Raw genomic sequence first — 18889 nt, forward strand, 5'->3', positions numbered from 1 at the left:
CGCCCAGCTAATTTTTGTGTTTTTAGTAGAGACGGGGTTACACCATTTTGGTCAGGCTAATTGTTTTTTTTTTAATTTTTGTTGTGATAGGGTCTCATTACATTGCCAAGGCTGGTCTGGAACTCCTGACCTTAAGCAATCCTTTCACCTCAGCCTCCAATTACTTTAAAAGCAAGAATATTACAGTCTTTCTTTCTACAGGCAACTGTTTTCAGATTAATGATAAAATAATTCCCACTTATTGGGTGACCTCTTTCTGCAAACCACTACACTAGGAAATTTTAGAAGAAATCTTGAAATTCTCAAAACAACTCACAAGATAAATATAATTATCCTCACGTTAAGGACAAGAAAATTTAAAAGTTCAGAAATGTTATATAACTTACACGAGGTTTAAAAGTTAGCAACTGGTGATATTAGGCCTAGAACTCAGGTTGGTCTAATTTAAAAGTCTGAATTTTTGCCATTATGCAACATTGCCTCTCCAAATCACTCACTCAAGAAATACTTAAGAAGTACCTATTATGGCCGGGCATGATGGCTCATGCCTGTAATCCCAGCACTTTGGGAGGCTGAGGCAGGCAGATCATGAGGTCAGGAGTTCAAGACCAGCCTCATCAACATGGTGAAACCTTGTCTCCACTAAAAGTACAAAAATTAGCCGGGCATGGTGGCAAGCTACTTGGGAGGCTGACAGAGGACAATCGCTTGAACCCGGGAGGCAGACGTTACAGTGAGCCAAGATCGTGCCACTGCACTCCAGCCTGGGCAAAAAAGAGCAAACTTCGTCTCAAAAATAAATAAATAAATACCTACTATGCTTCAGACACTACAGAAGGTATTGGGTAAACAATGATGAATTTGTGCCATTGTAGCCTCACATCCAAGCCCAGGGGAAATGACAGCTGTAAACAACACAACACAATGCGATAAGTGCTATGAAAATAGAATACATATAAGGCACTACACATAAGAGGGAACATTGGCTTTATACGGCAGCAAGTAATCAAAAAAGCCTTCACTTGTGAGAAAAAATGCTTGGTATGGTACACCTTACTTAAATACCAGATGCCACTCACGCTAAAACTTGAAGAGTGGAGTCTGCAGACAGAGAATCATGATAAGGATATTCTAGAGAGTGTGGGAAAGACAGTTTCTGGGTGCCAGATGAGTTGGTCTCCCCTGTGTGAGACACCCATGGGGAGCCATGGGCAGCCTCTGAGGAGAAAAGTCTCCTTACTGCCTTCATGTCTTTATGCCCCTAGAGCATAACAGCTCTGCGGCATGCCACAGGTTGCTCAGGGAAATAACACTCCCTTGAAGCAGGGGAGTATAATCAAACATCTTGGATTCTCCTGAAACCCACTCCCACCAATTTCAGTCCCGAAAAGTTAAAGATCTTAAGTAGTTTAGACACACGCCTTTGCTCAAGGAAATTCACAGAAACCGCCACTGCTATAACATCTTATTGAATGACTCACAAGTTCTCCTTCACTGATTAATCCTTTTCCTCTTCCCTTCCTATTCCTCCGATTTGCCCTAAGAACAAAGAGCTTGTAAACCAATAAATTGGGTGGAGGCCAACAGCTTGAGGCTACGAGCAAGCCTCCGATGCTCCAGTCCCCTGGACTCGCCTTTTAAACTCTTATTCTGTCTCTTTCTAATTCCTTTGTTTCTGCTGGACTTGGGGTACCCGCCGGGTGGTGTGGGGCTGGTTTCCCCAACAGGGAGAAAAAAGCCACAGTTGCAAAGGCATAAAGTTTTAGAAAATCTGGCCAGGCAAGGTAGCTCACGCCTGTAATCCCAGCACTTTGGGAGGCCGAGGCAGGCAGATCACCTGAGGTCAGGAGTTCAAGACCAGCCTGGCCAACATAGTGAATCCCTGTCTCTACTAAAAATACAAAAATTAGCCAGGCCGAGATCACACCACTGCACTCCAGCCTGGGTGACAGAGTGAGACTCCATCTCAAAAGAAAAAGAAAAAAAAAGTTTTAGAAAATCCTAAGCAGTTTAGTATAGCTAAAGAATAAGATCCTTGTGACATGTAGTAAAGAAGTAAAAACAGGCCAAGTCAAAGAGGTGCCAGGCTAAGAATTTGGACTTTTTTCTGTAAGGAATTGGAAGCAATTTTTAAAGTGTAATCAGGTTGCTATTTTACAAAGATTACCTTGTCAAGTTTAGAAAAATGAATGTGGGGGCAGGGATAACCTTTTAGAAGGCTACCACAAATAGTCCAGGTAATACAATTCATAATCTCTTCATAGACTCCTATATCTAATTACCTACCTGACATTTTGGATATCTCCAATATCCAAACAGACATTTTTAGCTTAAAAGTCCAAAACCAGTCTTGATTTCTCACCAAATTTGTGTGCCCCTGTAGTCTCAGTAAATAGTACAACCATGCAAGTTACTCAAACTGGGTTTCATTCTTGATTTCTCCCTTTCCCTAAACCACCAAGTTGAATCCACTTATTATTCATTATTCCCAAAATATTAATGTATCTCAAGTCTATCCTTTTCCCCCCCAAGTTCCACTGCTATCACCAAATACAAGCCATCATCACCGCTCAACAGGATTAGCACAACAGCTCCCAACTGGACTCCTCTAAATTTCCCTTAATACCACTTGGTTTCCTTAAAGTACTTATTGTAATTGGCAATTATTCTTCTCTGTTTCCTTAAATTTTGTCTCTCACTTCTGTTAGAATGCCTTCATAAATCAGGGATCATAGACTTTCTTATGGTTTTATTTCAGGACTCTAGCATCTAGCATCAGCCTGATTAACGGAAACAATATTAATAAAAAAGCAACACACACTTATGTGTCAGGTACTATTTTAAGTATTTTATGTATTAAATCATTTGATCCTCACAAAAGCCTCTAAGGTAGGTTTTCTCATTATCTCAGTTTTACAAATAAAGAAACTGAGACACAGATGGTCAACTAATCTGCCCAAGGTAACACAAGTAAATGACACAACAAAGAATCAAGCCTAGGCAGACTCCAGCCTATAGTCTTGATTATTCAGTACCTCTTTCAGCAGATGCTCAATAAATATTCCCTGAACAAATAAACACATGAGAGAATACAGAGGGTAGAACAGATTTAGGGGTAAAGATTGTGGGCCATGATTTGGGACATGCTGAATTTGAAGTACTTGGAGAAGGCTGTGAAGTACAGTGGGATAAACAGTTTTAAGTTACAGATAAGCATTTAGAAGTTATCAGGTTCTCCTGGAAGCCACCTACAAAATACAAGTATCTATATTTAAAAAGTGATTATATAATTTAAAAAATAAGATGGGCTTTTAAATTGTAACCATTTTGGTCGAATTCTTTTTTCTTTTCTTTTTTTTTTTTTTTTTGAGAAAGAGTTTCGCTCTTGTTGCCCAGGCTGGAGTGCAATGGCACAATCTCGGGTCACTGCAACCTGGGCCTCCTGGGTTCAAGCTACTGCCTCAGCCTCCTGAGTAGCTGGAACTACAGGCATGCACCACCACAGCTGGCTACTTTTTTGTATTTTAGTAGAGACGGGGTTTCACCATTTTAGTCAGGCTGGTCTCGAACTCCCGACCTCAGGTGATCCACCCGCCTCAGCCTCCCAAAGTGCTGGCATTACAGGCTTAAGCCACCACGACCATCCTGTAGAATTCTATAATAGAAATATGTTTTAACAAAGCATAGAATGACCCATTGATTCTCGATGACACCCATGAAAAATTCTGTATTGTTACTATGAAATGAAATACTTGGCTTTAAGAAGTCATATTTGGTATATATATAAATGTCAAACTTGCATTTTGTTAAAATATGAAAGTGCAGAGATTTTTAACTTGACAAAAATCTAACTAATAAATTACAAGAAAAGCTGAGAATAACAAGAAAATGACTGAAAAAGAAGAGCGGGAACACACCTTACCTCTAGACACCAAAACATATTATTACAAAGTTACAGAAATTAAGATAATGGGTATGGTACAAGTCAAAGAAAAGAGAGAACAATGAAAAAGAACAGTGTCCAAAGAGAACCATGTATAAATGAGAATTGTGAATATGATAAAATTATATTTTAAATTAATGGGTATGGAGAGATGAATTATTTAATAAATGGTATTGGGTTTAGCCTAAAAAAGATTAATCTTTATTTTGTTCCTTATACCAAAAAAATTACAGATAAATTATAAAATACAAAAATGTTTTAATTAGATATATAATTTTTTTACTAATCTGGGGTGGGGAAAGCATTTCTAAGCATCACAAATAAATTAGAAGCTATAAAAAAAGATGGATAGATTTGGACACTAAAGTAATTTAAACTTCTAGCCATAGGAAGAAAACATTAAAAAGTTAAAAGATATTTCAAAATGAGAGTAAAGATGTGAGAAATATGACAAAGAACAGCCTATGAAGTAATTTTTAAAAAATATTAAGAGACAATGACAGCAACAGGCTACACAAAAGAGACTAAACACCAAAGGATAATAAACATAAAAAAGATGCTCTACATCAATAGAATTCAACTAGATACAAATGAAATATAATGAACCATCACCTTTTAGATCAGATTGAATAGAGTAAAACATGGGAAATGGGTGCTCTCAAACACCATTAGTAGGAAAGAAAATGGGAACATCCTTTCTGAAGAGCAACTTAGAAATCACAGAGTATTTGTGGCTAAATAAACGTACTTCTAAAAGGTTAGATTCAAGGGATAATCAGGGAAGCATACAAAGAGAGTGCACATGACAGCATTACCTATAAAACCTAGTCTATTCAGCAATCGTACTTCTGGGTATATATCTGAAAGAACTGAAAACAGGATTGGGCCGGGCACAATGGCTCACGCCTGTAATCCCAGCACTGTGGGAGGCCGAGGCGGGTGGATCACCTGAGGTCAGGAGCTCCAGACCTGCCTGGCCAACATGGCGAAACCCCGTCTCTATTAAAAATAAAAAAATTAGCCGGTCATGGTGGTGCGTGCCTGTAATCCCAGCTACTCGAGACAGTGAGATAGGAGAATCGCTTGAACCCGGGAGGAGGAGGTTGCAGTGGGCTGAGATGACACCATTGCACTCTGGCCTGGGCAACAAGAGCAAAACTCTGTCTCAAAAAAAAAAAAAAAAAAAAAAGGAAATCCTATCATGCTCTGCACAGATGAACCTTGAAGACATTATAGAAAGTGAAATAAATTAGCCACAAAAAGTGAAATAGTGTACTACATGATTCCACTTACATGAGGTATCTAAAGTATGTAGTCAAATTCAGAAACAGAAAGTAGAATGGTGGCTGTGGTGCAAAGGATACAGGGGAGTTGCAGTTGTTGTTTGATAAGTATAGAATTTCACATCTGCAAGATGAAAAAGTTCTAGATAGCTATTGCACAAGGTACATTTAATTGTACTTGAGGACTAAGCTATGATTTTTTTTTTTTTTTTTTTTTTTTTGAGACGGAGTCTCACTCTGTCGCCCAGGCTGGAGTACAATGGCACTATCTCGGCTCACCACAACCTCCACCTCCCAGGTTCAAGCCATTCTCCTGCCTCAGCCTCCCGAGTAGCTGGGATTACAGGTGCCCGCCACCACACTCAGCTAATTTTTGTATTTTGAGTAGAGACAGGGTTTCACCATGTTGGCCAGGCTGGTCTTGAACTCCTGACCTCAAGTAATCTGCCTGCCTTGGCCTCCCAAAGTGCTGGGATTACAGGCGTGAGCCAATGAGCCCAACCTGATTTTTTTATTTTACCCAAATTCCTAACTAAGGGGTCTAGGGAGTCATGCCCTACAAACCATAAATTCTCATCAGGGGGGTTTTATTTGAAACTATATATTGTGATTTATTTTTCAATCTGACTGTGGCATAACATTATGAGACAGGGAAGAAATATTTAACCCCAAAATATATTTCCTTGCCATACCTTAAAATTGTCCTGCAAAGTCTCTTGTGGTTAAAATCCATATTCTATAGTGAATCCCCTTCCCCCTTTGTTTTCCTACCTTCCTTCCCAAATCCAGCAGATAATCAACTAAGAGCCAGATACCCTTTTAAGTCCGATAAAAAACAATTTACAACCTGCTCTCTCTGAAGTCTGCTATCTAAGAGCTTCCTCTGTACAATAAAACTTGGTCTCCACAATCCTTTATCTTTAACCTGAGCATTCCTTTCTGTCAATCCCAGGTCTTCAGACAACCTCAACCAATTGTCAACCAGAAAATGTTTAAATTTACCTATAGCCTGGAAGTCCCCACTTTGAGTTGTCCCGCCTTTCTAAACCAAACCAATGCATTTCTTAAATGTATTTGATTGATGTCTCATGCCTTCCTAAAATACATAAAACCAAGCTGTACCCCAACCACCTTGGGCACATGTTCTCAGGACCTCCCGAGGGCTGTGTCATGGGCCATGGTCACTCATATTTGGCTCAGCATAAATCTCCTCATATTTTACAGTTTGACTCTTTTTGTCAACAATCATCTGGCACCCACACATGGGGCCTCAGAGAAGACTCAGGGTCACACTATACATTTAAAAATGGTTAAGATGACCAGGCACGGTGGCTCACACCTGTAATCCCAGCACTTTGGGAGGTGAGGTGGGCGGATCACTCGAGGTCAGGAGTTTGAGACCAGCCTGGGCAACATGGTGAAACCCCATCTCTATTAAAAATACAAAAGTTAGCCAGGCATGATGGTGCATGCCTGTAATCCCAGCTACTCAGGAGGCTGAGACAGGAGAATCACTTGAACCCAGTTGGCAGAGGTTGCAGTGAGCCACTGTACTCCAGCCTGGAAGACAGAGCAAGACTCTGTCGCAAAATAAAAAAAGAAAAAAAAAGATGGTTAAGATGATATATTGTGTTATGTGTTTTTAACACAATAAAAAATAAATTATTAATTGAAAACAATGCAAATATCCATCAGCAGGGAATTGGTTATGCTAGAGCTATACAATAAAGTAGCTATCAAAAATGATAATACTGGTATCTATTCAGCCACACCCATAGCCCACTGTTGCAAGTTTTTTCAATTTAAAAAAAGCAAAGCATTATATCATTAAAACATGTGTCCATACCTGTAACTAAAGACAGAGATATGTGTAAACAGTGGCATCTCTTGGTAATAGAATTGCAGATGACCTTTACTTTCTTTTTTACATTTTCCCGTGTGGACTAAGTATTATGTACATGGCAAAAGATGGCTTAAAAGAGGAAGTGACTGCCACCATTGGCTCCAGAATCCTGGGATGGAATTTTGTTTCCCTCATCACTATGTGTCTGGCACACGTTGAAGGATTAATAAAAATTTGAAAGGCAAGATGAATAGTGGTTAAGAGTTCAGGAATCAGACAGGCCTGGATATGAATCTCAACTCAAATTTATTTAATAGGGGCCTCAGACCTTAAAGCTCTTTTTTTTGTGTGTGTGGTTTGTTTGAGACAGAGTCTCCTGTGTTGCCCCAGGCTGGAGTGCAGTGGCTCAATCACAGCTCATTGCAGCTTTGACCTCCTGGGCCCCAGCGATTCCCTCACCTCAGCCTCCTGTGTAGCTGGACCACAGTTGTGCACCACTATGCCCAGCTAATTTTTTTATTTTTTGTAGAGACTGAAATTTCCTATGTTGCCCAGGCTGGTCTAGAACTGCTAGACTCAAGTGATTCTCTTGCCTTGACATCTTAAAGTGCTGGGATTACAGGTATGAGCCACCAGGTCAGACCTCTACAAGTCTTATTTACCTTCATTGAGCCTCACTTTCTTCAAATATAAAAATGTCAAGAAGACTTACAGTTTGTTATAAGGAAAATGTACTTATCACACATAACATCATTTCTGGCTCAGACGAAACTCAATAAAATGATGGCCATCATTACTATTTAGTGACTAGATTTACACTGGAAGAACTGACACAAACAAATAAAAAAAAACTAAGCATCTACAGTAGACTGCATTGCTAAATTATCACTGAATATCCTAATTGCATTAAAAAGCAAGAGACAACACTTTGCCTGGTAGATCTACAAAAATGTCTTGCTGCAAGGTATGGTTACATTCCTATATCTAGCAGAATTACACTATAAAATTTACCATCTACTTTGTATACAAACATCACTCGTTAGTATTGGACACAGATCTATTAGTGCTTTAGTAAAAACAATGCAAAGAGGAAAACGTGCTTATTTTAATCCAAAGGTAGAATATAGAGAAGGGACCAAATAAACATACAAAATGTGACTAAAGAAGACTTGACTTAGAGATTAAAACAGTAAGTGACATTACAATTTTGTTTAGCCTCTCTCTTCCTCACAACTTTTGGACAAGGAGCCTGTCTTTTTAGGCACTGCTCTACCCAAAGTCTGGTATAGTACCCAATACAGTGTTAAGCGCTCATACCATAAATACAACAGGATTTATAAGAGAAAATCTCAGTAAAATCATGGAGTAAACTGAATTAGAATTTATCTGAGAAAAGTCTCAGTCAAAATAATAAAGCAAAGAGTTTAAGAATAAAGGGCACACGCATAGGGAGGGAAAAAGCCTTTTCTGTAAACTTGTATCTCCTTTATTCAATCAGTTTTCCTGGGTACCTTAAATGGAATGTCCAAAAGTATACATACAGTCGCCCTTGAACTCTGAAGGAGGCATAAATCAGGGCCTGACGTGCTAAGATTATTAGGCTGTGGGCTCCATGTGGCCGATGAATAAAGGCATCTTTTTAGTGATGCCTTTATTCATCGGTGTATTATAGTTGGCACCCTGTAGTCACACGTTTTTTGTTTTTGTTTTTGTTTTGAGACGGAGTCTCGCTCTGTCACCCGAGGCTGGAGTGCAGTGGCGCGATCTCGGGTCACTGTAACCACTTCCGAAGTTGAAGCGATTCTCCTGCCTCAGTCTCCCGTGTAGCTGGGACTACAGATCCCACAGATCTCTGCCACCACGTCCGGCTAATGTGTGTGTGTGAGTTTTTAGTAGACACAAGATTTCACCATGTTGCCCAGGCTGGTCTCGAACTCCTGACCTCAAGTAATCCTCCCGCCTCGGCCTCCCAAAGTGCTAGGATTACAGGTCTGAGCCACCGCGCCTGTCTGCCACTCGTTTAATAAATGGTCGTTATTCAAAGAGTGGTGATGGGGCCACTCTTGATTATCAATCCTTCAAACAGAAAAGCCCTTTTCTGTGACTCTTTTCCTTCCAAGCTGACTTTAGAAGTGTGATTGTGGCCGGGCGCGGTGGCTCACGCCTGTAATCCCAGCACTTTGGGAGGCCAAGGTGGGCGGATCACGAGGTCAGGAGATGGAGACCATCCTGGCCAACATGGTGAAACCCCGTCTCTACTAAAAATACAAAAAATTAGCTGGGCTGAGTGGCACGCGCCTGTAATCCCAGCTACTCCGGAGGCTGAGACAGGAGAATGGCGTGAATCAGTGAGCCAAGATCCCACCACTGCACTCCAGCCTGGCGACAGAGCAAGACTCCGTCTCAAAAAAAAAAAAAAAAAAGTGTGTCTGTAAATGTAGTTCAGAACTTCGGAGCCCTGTCTTTACAGTCCAAACTGACCACGCGAAGACTAAAGGCAGTAGAGGTACTTTCTACAAATTTAGCCGTGCAATCTAATAGCGAGCAGGCCGAGACGCCCGCGATTGAAGGCCGGGGTGGAGAAAGTAATAAGGGCCCTGGAAATTACCCCCATCCCATGTCACCCACTCTTTCTTAAAATGCCATTAAATTCCGTTCAACTTTTTATCTCCCATGCAAGAAACTATCGACTTGCCAGCCACGCCACTTCCAGACAGTCACACCTGGCGTATTCGCCGCAGAATCTCCAACTCCCGCCACAGGTTTGGGACGTGTCCGCCCCTAAGCGGAAGTGACGTTCAACGGGACAACGTGAAAGTAGATGAGTTTAAATACGTACTAATAATTTAAAACCCCTATGGTATTTTGAGGAAACTCTTCCGGCTACCCTTCTTCCATCATTTCTCTCCCGTTAGGGTTGCGAAAAGGGCTCTGTACAGCCTCGCGACAACTCGTTCTCCGCCCTAATTTCAAGTCATTCAAAACTCTGTCCCTTTTCATTGGCTGAAGCGGCGGCATGGGTACCTCTCAGGAACTACAATTCCTGCCAAGCACCGCGACAAGTGAACGGAGGAGAAGTTATGAGTAGGGGAAAAGCATGTTGGGAATCGTAGTCCGCTCCAGGCCGAAAAGAGCAATCACTCCGCCCTCCGCCACTGAAGCTGGAGAAACCAGGTGTTCGTTTCAGAACCCGTTAGCGCTAAGGGGAGGAGCCAAGCCCTTAAGCAGCATGCCTCACTTCGCCCCACATGGAGGATAATTTTCCTTTACCCCTAAAAAGCACTATAAATACCCCCTGAGGAGATCTGGTTGTCTTTTAAATACCTCGAGTCAGTAAAAACTCACGAAACTCCGCACCTCGGGCTCCAACTCGTGGGAAAAGGTAGCTCTTTCACAAGTGGGCAAAATGGCTGTCCTCCTAGTTTTACCATTGGTTGGCTTTTGCGTCCTTCAAGGGCGGTTACTTACCACGGATTGGTTCTTTTTCTCTTGAGGTTGGAGGAAGATTTGGCACGGCTCTCCGCGGCCTGGGAGGAGGTAAAGGGGTGGAGAGAAGACAGTTTTTTTCAAGCTTGATTGGGCAAAACTCATGTCACTCTGGGGACGTACAACCTATGAGTAGACGGCTGCCGCTCAAAGAGAACGAAGAGGCGGGGCTAGTGCGTGGTGGGAAGGGGCGGGATTCTGCCAGCCGCGGCTGCCGCTGGAGCCGGTGTCCGGGCTGGTGATGGGGTTAATTCCCTTTCGTAAGACTCTTACTTGCACCCACCCAGCCCCGCCGTCGCCCCGCCGCGCCGCGCTCCAACCGCCTCCTCCTCCTCAGTAACGCGGGTAAGAGATGCCCTTCCCTCCCCCGTCCAGCTCCCCGGGAATAACGCGCCTCGCTCCCCTCCCCCGCCCGCCAACCGGTAGCGCTAACGGAGAAGGAGGCAGGCAGGGGAGAGATGTGGTGTGTGGAAAGGTGGCCTTCCCCGCCGGGTCGTCGGCGCTTCAGCCAGGGCCTTCTGACGTCCCGCTGCTGCCAGCCCGCCGTTAGGTCGGGTTCCGAGTGAGCCAGGCTCGCCTGGCCCGCGGCTGCGGCTGCGGCTGCAGCTGCAACCACTACCTTGTGCCCACCGCCCCCACCCGGGGGCCATGTGAAAAGCAAACCCCTCAAGGCCTAGCGGAGGAGGCAGGGGAAAGGTTCCCGAGTCCCTGCCATGGCTGCTGCTGCTGCCACCGCGGCTGCTCTTGCAGCCCCAGGGACTCGGGAGCCAGCCACAGCAGGCCTGCCAGGAGCGTGGTACTGCTCTCTCGGGTGGCTGGCGCCGGTGCCCCGGGCTCCCCCGGCCGCCCCACGGCCGCATCCCCTGGCCTTGCACCAAGAGAATTTTCAGCTTCGACCAGTTGGTAAAATGTAGGTACATTTTCCCTGTGGTACCAGAAAAAGCACAATGGGAATATTAAAAAGAAAGTTGAATGACTGTCAGTGCCACGGTCCCCCGGGATAAGATTTACACACGTTTTGATTCCTGAGCCTTAGGCTGCCAACAAATCTTTGTGTGCTTTGAAGTTTTTTGGTGTTTTGTTTTCTTTTGTTGCTGTGACTAGGTGCAAAGGGTGACTCTGTTGAGCTTGTTTTTATAAAGAAACTTAAATTATTGGGACTATCATGCTCCGTGTGTAATTGTCCTGGGATAGTAAGTTAACTAAGTAAAAGGTGAAGAAGAGGTGCTTTCCAAATTAGGATTAGTGAACAGCAAATGGTTTTTCTAATAAAATTTTCTAAACATATATATATATATATCTTCATGGTTATAGTTTACCTAATTGTAACTGTAAGAAACCTTTTTTAGCTTAAATGTCATTGATGACAAAAACTTTTAAATGAAAAGATGATTAAACTCAAACTGAAAGTCTACCCATTTATAATATGTGAAACAAGATCTTCTAAGTAATAGGATACCAGTCTGACAGGAATAATTGGACACGTCTCAATTTCTAAAAATTTGGCATATTTGGCTATTTTTAGGGCATTCTGTTATGATTTCTTCATCACATTTTGATGGAGTACGCTCGTCTTTTCAAATACCACTCTGCTTTTATGCCTGGAAGAATATGTCTTTAAATCATGGATTCTATAGTCTGTAGTAGACATAACTGTGATCAGAGATAAAATTCTAGGCCCATTTCTGAGGTTTACTTGTTAGCAGAATAAACTTGGGTTCTGAGGAAATATCTGAGTTTTGATCATTTCTTCAGGGTCTGAGAAGACTATGGTGGCTTAATGATCTTCTGTATTCCATAACTAGTACACCTAGATACAGAATTGACATAGATACATTCAGGTCCTGGAGGAAATTTGTGGTATCTATTAAAAAAATGAAAATTGCCAGTCATGTAGTAGTCACCTGTAGTCCCTGCTACTCAGGAGTGTGAGATGAGAGGATCACTTGAGCCCAGGAGTTCAAGGCCAGCCTAGGCAATATAGCAGAACATGGTCTCAAAAAAATAAAGAAATAAATACACAGCCTTGGAAGGCAAGTCCCCTGAGATCCCCACAAAGTTCCTGTAACATATATTGCCAGCTGCCAGCATAGTATTTTCCAGAACTTAAGAGTTAATTGATAAATTATACAATCGATACTTTCAGATCTTGGGTGATTTATATAGAGAAAGAGCTGTTGAAAATTTAGGAATCTTCTACATTTTCTTCCTGGCTGTTGGATCCCTCCATGAACCTCAGTTCGGTTTCCTCATCTGTAAAATGAGGATGATAATGCTTAACTTAGGGAGTTATGAAAATTAGAGATAAATATATAATAGTGGCCGGGCGCGTTGGCTCACCTGTAATCCCAGCACTTTGGGAGGCTGGGCGGGCGGATCACCTGAGGTCGGGAGTTGGAGACCAGCCTGACCAACATGGAGAAACCCCGTCTCTACTGAAAATACAAAAAATTAGTCGCTCGTGGTGGCGGGCACCTGTAATCTCAGCTACTCGGGAGGCTGAGACAGGAGAATCGCTTGAACCTGGAAGGCAGCGGTGAGCCGAGATCAGGCCATTGAACTCCAGTCTGGGCAACAAGAGCGAAACTCCATCTTAAAAAGAAAGAAAACAGAAAATTAGAGGTAAAGTATGTAAATCCCCTAGCATTGTGCCTGACACAGTTTGTGCAATAAATATTAACTGTTATTTTCATGCATATTTAGAGAATGGGTTTGTTGTTCATATGCTGAGGGTGTTGTTGCAGCCTTAGAACACATTCTGTTACTGAAGAGTACCATGGGTGTATTAATTTATATAGTGACTTAAGCACAGTTTGCGGCTAGTTATTTTTGATTAGCTTATGGAAGTTTTTTTGACTTTGAATTAAAATGCGAGTGTCTGTGGAATACATTTCAAATGGATTATTGGGAATAAAAATTAGTGTACTCCATGTAGTGGTTAACTATTGTAATATCTTTTAAATTTTATTTAGCTGTTAAATGTTTCAAGCTCTAGTTTATATACTTGCTATCCATATTCATTGTGCTACCAGATGACATTTGAACTGTTTAATACAGAGTTAAGATTAAGCAAATCATTTGAAATTGTTACAACCATATGTGACTACAGTTTTGTTGCTGTTCTTTTTAATTCTCCTTATTTATCAACACTTGAGTGTTTCTTTTCTGTGAAACAACTTGTGAGAGGTGCTATTCCTTTCTCTTCAGAGGCATTTCTGAAAATTTACTGAGTCTTCACATATAATAGTGTTCTTGGAATTTGTATAGTTAAACAAATTTAAGGTTAGCATGAAGACAGTTATATTATGAAGTCTTTCTGACAGGAATGTCCAGTCAGGGTTCAAGACAAGCTGCATCTTATGCAAAATAACGAGGTGAGGTATATATATGGTGGGCCTCCGAAGTCATTGAACCTGGTACAAATGGGTGCTTCTCCAAAGAGGTCTTACATGACAGTAGCAATAGAAAATTATATAAACTTGAAATAAGCTTTGTCAAATATTATGCAGAAGATGTGCATTGCCATGCCTTGCAAGTAATAGGGTTTTTTTTCTTCTTTTTTGAACTGGTACTTTAGTATACCTAATTACATCCATTTGAGTTAGTATTAAGTTTTAATTTCTCAGAAATAAAGTAGTGAAAATTGGTAGCAGTTTTGTTTTTCCCATTCTTGAGAATATTACAGTGATAAACAAGGCTTGATAGGTTTGTAAAATACTATTGCTATTTGAATTAAAAAATTTCACTATTGACTTTCCATATTCTATTGTAAATAAGTTGGGGAATTAGTGTGTCAAGGGGTGTGGTAACAAATGGTAATGTAATTTTCAAATTGCTATTGCAGCACCAAACCACAGAATCAATACTCTGTCTTTATAACCACATTTGCATATAGGGATAATAATTTATTTCTTATAACTTAAGATAACTAAAATGAAGGGCCAGGCGGGGTGGCTCACACCTGTAATCCCAGCACTTTCGGAGACCGAGGCAGGCAGATCACAAGGTCAGCAGTTCGAGACCAGCCTGGCCAGTATGGTGAAACCCTATCTCTACTAAAAATACAAAAATTAGTAGGGCGTGTTGGCGGGTGCCTGTAGTCCCAGCTACTCGGGAGGCTGAGGCAGGACAATCACTTGAACTCAGAAGGTGGAGGTTGCGGTGAGCTGAGATTGCACCACTGCACTCCAGCCTGGCGACAGAGCAAGACTTTGTCTCAAAAATAAATAAATAAGTAAATAAATAAATATGAGATGGCTGTTGTGAAGAGAAGGAAGTCAGTTTTTTCTCAGTATAATTGTAAACTTTAAAAAAAATTAAATCATCTTCCACTTAATCCCCGAGACTTCCCATAATGTTTAGTAATACGGAGATGTGCAAAGAATTAAATCGTATAATTAAACAAAATTTTGTCAAGTTAACTTTGCTTCTCAAATAAGGAAGTTATATAATTAAACACATTTGCTTGTACCTAATGAGACGTTAGCATCAACATGACTGTATATCATTTCCAGAATTTAATTCAATTAGTTATTGGCTGAGGGATGAAATAGAGATGAAACTAAATCCTGGCCTAAAACTAGTTTTGTACCTTATTTTCCAGCAATTTGGTTTTTTTATATCTAGATTTTATCTTTACTATTTTCCCTCATCTTACCCATTCTTAGTCTCCATACACACCTATTAACTTTAATTTCTTTTTCTGAGAATTTTGAAAGCCCTATAGTTTATGATCTTTTTTCCCTCTTTGCCTTGTGAATTTTATATTTGTGAGTTTTTTCCAAATTTCTACCTGTCAGCTCACTTCCTTAGGCAAGTTGTAAGGTTTTTGAGCCCCCTTATTTCATTTTTTATTTTTTTAAGAGACAGGGTTTCACCCTGTCACCCAGACTGGAGTGCAGCGACAGGATCATAGCTCACCACAGCCTTGAACTCTGAGGCTCAAGGGAGCTTCCCATCTTATGCTCCCAAGTAACTATGACTACAAACTTGTCACTAGGACTACAGGCATATGGCTAATTTTTTAATTTAGTAGAGACAGGTTCTTACTGTGTTACCCAGGCTGGTCTCCCACCTCCTGGGCGCAAGCAATCCTCCTGCCTTAGCCTGCCAAAGTGCTGGAATTACAGGCATAAGCCACTGCACCCAGCCTATTTCATAAATAGTAGATTGCACAGCATGTTTAAATCATGTTTGCTTTACTAAAGTTTTTATCTACAACTCCCTATAACAACTTCATCTGCAAAAGAAATTAGGTAGAGAAAATAAACTACATTTGTTTTTATTCTTGACCATTCTCGAGAGGGAATAACTTGATATTGTCTGATCTAAGCGTTTAAAATAGTGAATTTGACTTGTCACAACATTAGTTTGATGAAAGACAAATATAAATTACTTTTGTGGGTTAGTTGTACAATTAACTTTGCTAACCTGTCCTATAAGGCAGGGGTCCCCAACCCTTAGGAGCTGGGCCACACAGCAGGAGGTGTGCAGTGGACCGGTGAACATCACCACCTGAGCTCTGCCTCCTGTCAGATCAGCGGTGGCATTAGATTCTCATAGGATTGCAAACCTTACTGTGAACTGCGCATGCAAGGGATCTGGGTTGCGTGCTTCTTATGAGAATCTAATGCCTGATGATCTGAGGTAGAACAGTTTCATCCCATAACCATCCTCCTTACCACCTGCACCATCTGGGGAAAAATTATTTTCCACCAAACAGGTCCCTGGTGCCAAAAAGGTTGGGGACTGCTGCTCTTAGGACAGAAAGAAAGAAGTTCCATAACTAGAGTAAAATATCACCTTACAGTATGAGGTAGCTTAACTGTGGATTTACTTTGTTACCTTGCCCCTCAGTGGGGAGAGAAGCTCTGGAATTTAAAACAAAAAACAACAACAACAAAAAACAAAGTCTTACTGTTGTGAAGTCAAAATTCTTTGTACGTGTATGCAACATGTATGCAAAACAATAGCTAAAGTGAGCATTAGTCTGTCTTTTTTTTTTTTTTTTTTTTTTTTTGAGATGAAGTCTTGCTCTGTCACCCAGGTTGGAGTGCAGTGGCGCAATCTCGGCCTACTGCAACCTCCACCTCCCAGGTTCAAGTGATTCTCCTTCCTCAGCCCCCCCAAGTAGCTGGGACTATAGTCACAAGCCATCATGCCAGCTAATTTTTGTATTTTTAGTAGAGACAGGATTTCGCCATATTGGCCAGGGTGGTCTTGAACTCCCAACCTCAAGTGATCTGCCCACCTCAGCCTCCCAAAGTGCTGGGATTACAGGCGTGAGCCACCATGCCCAGCCTAGGCCTTCATTTTAGTGAACCCTTATTTTATTTTATTTTATTTTATTTTATTTTATTTTATTTTACTTAGAGTCTCACTCTGTCGCCCAGGCTGGAGTGCAGTGGTGCAGTCTCAGCTCACTGCGACCTCCGCCTTCTGAGCTCAAGCAATTCTCCTGCCTTAGCCTCCCTAGTAGCTAGGATTACAGGCATGAGCCACCGCACCCGGTGGGTTCTCATTTTAAAAACGTTCTTGGGAAAGATGCTTCCTTCATACAGAACTACTGAGTATCTGTTTGTTTTTTACTGGGAACAACCCAAATGTCCTTCGCTGCGTGAATTATTGAACTGTGATACATCCATACCATGGAATACTACGCTGCCTTAAAAAAGGAACAAACTGCGGTCACACCTTGTTTAACATTAGGGATAAGTTCTGAGAAATGTGTCATTAGAGAGTTTTGTTGTGCCAACATCATGGAGTGTGCTTACACAAACCTACATGGTATATAGCCTTATAGATATCTAAGTTATATGATATGTATGGCCTGTTGCTCTTGGGCTACAAACCTATACAGTATGCTACTATACTAAATACTATAGACAATTCTAACACCATGGTTAAGTATCTGTATATGTAAATAAAGACAAGGTATGGTAAAAATAAGGTGTAAAATATTTTTAAATGGTATACCTAAGGCACTTACCATGAATGTGGCTTGCAGCACTGGAAATTATGGTAGGTGAGCCAGTGAGTGAATGCAAAGGCCTCAGACATAATTGTACACCATTGTAGACTTTATAAATGCTGTATACTTGGGTTCCACTAAATTTATAAAATATTTTTCTATCTAAAAAATTAACTTGTTTGCAGTAACTTTTTACTTTATAAATTTTTAAAAAATTTTAAAGTTTTGACCCTTTTTTAGTAACAGCTTAAAATAGACATATTATAGCTGTACAAAAATATTTTTTCTTTATATCCTTGCCCTATAAGCATTTTTCTATTTTAAAAGGTTTTGGAGTTTGTTTTTGAGACGGAGTTTTGCTCTCGTCACCATCACCCAGACTGGAGTGCAGTGGCACGATCTTGGCTCACTGCAACCTCCGCCTCCTGGATTCAAGCGATTCTTCTGCCTCAGCCTCCCAAGTAGCTGGGTCTACACGTGCCCACCACCATGCCCGGCTAATTTTTGTATTTTTGGTAGAGACGGGGTTTCACCATGTTGGCCAGGCTGGTCTTGAACTCCTGACCTCAGGTGATCCACCCACCTCAGCCTCCCAATGTGCTTGGATTACAGACGTGAGCCACCACGCCTGGCTTAAAAGTTTTTGTTGTTGTTGTTGTTGTTGTTTTTCCTTTAAAATTTTTTGTTAAAAACCAAGATGTAAACACATGCATTAGCATAGGCCTGCGCAGGGTCAGGATCATCAGTATCATTGTCTTCCATCTTTGTATCTTGTCCCACCGGAAGGTCTTCAGAGACAATTACACACATGACTCTGTCATCTTGATGTTAATGTCTTTTTCTGGAATACCTCTTCAAGGACCTCCCTGAGCTGTTTGACAGTTAACTTCTGATTTTTTTTTAAATAAGTAGAAGGAATACACTCTAAAATAATGATAAGAAGTGTAGTAAATGCATAAATCAGTATCATAGTCATTTATTACCATTATCAAGTATTACGTGCTGTACATATGTATGTGCTATACTTTCATATAGTCATATGCATATAGCAGTGCAGTAGGTTTACACCAGCATCACCATAAACACGTGAGTAATGTGTTGTGTTATGAAGGCTGTGGTAATCCTTAGGTGCCAGGAATTTTTCACCAACATAGTCTTATGGGACCACTATCATTTATGCAGTCCATTGTTGACTGAAATGTCATTATGCAGTGCGTGATTGTATTGATACAGCAACTAGAATGGATCCCAAAAGAATTGCAGGCACACCTAGGAGATACTGCGAGTTCAGTTCCAGACAACCATGAAAAAGCGAGTCATATACATTTTTGGGTATCCTGGTGCATTTAAAAGTTAGGTTTACT

General features: G+C 41.2%; 1 protein-coding gene across 22 annotated transcripts in view; it reads right to left on the reverse strand.

Moving 5' to 3' along the window:
• ZRANB3 (zinc finger RANBP2-type containing 3) overlaps positions 1-10540 on the reverse strand; it is a 331454-nt gene extending 320914 nt beyond the window's left edge. For 4 of the 22 annotated variants that reach the window (XM_063791145.1, XM_016949751.4, XM_063791141.1 and 1 more), the window contains exon 1: positions 10394-10495. Coding sequence is in view for 3 of the 22 variants with exons in the window: in XM_054679794.2 (XP_054535769.1) it covers positions 10427-10500 (74 nt within the window). In the remaining 19 variants the exon portion in view is untranslated. Of the gene's footprint in view, positions 1-9764; positions 10071-10393 lie in introns of those variants that run through there. The other 18 variants (XM_054679794.2, XM_016949745.4, XM_016949744.4 and 15 more) reach the window with 13 other exon arrangements.
• Positions 10541-18889: the final 8349 nt, after the last annotated feature.

The sequence above is a fragment of the Pan troglodytes genome, chromosome 13 (genome assembly GCF_028858775.2).
Source record: "Pan troglodytes isolate AG18354 chromosome 13, NHGRI_mPanTro3-v2.0_pri, whole genome shotgun sequence".
Lineage (NCBI taxonomy): Eukaryota > Metazoa > Chordata > Mammalia > Primates > Hominidae > Pan > Pan troglodytes.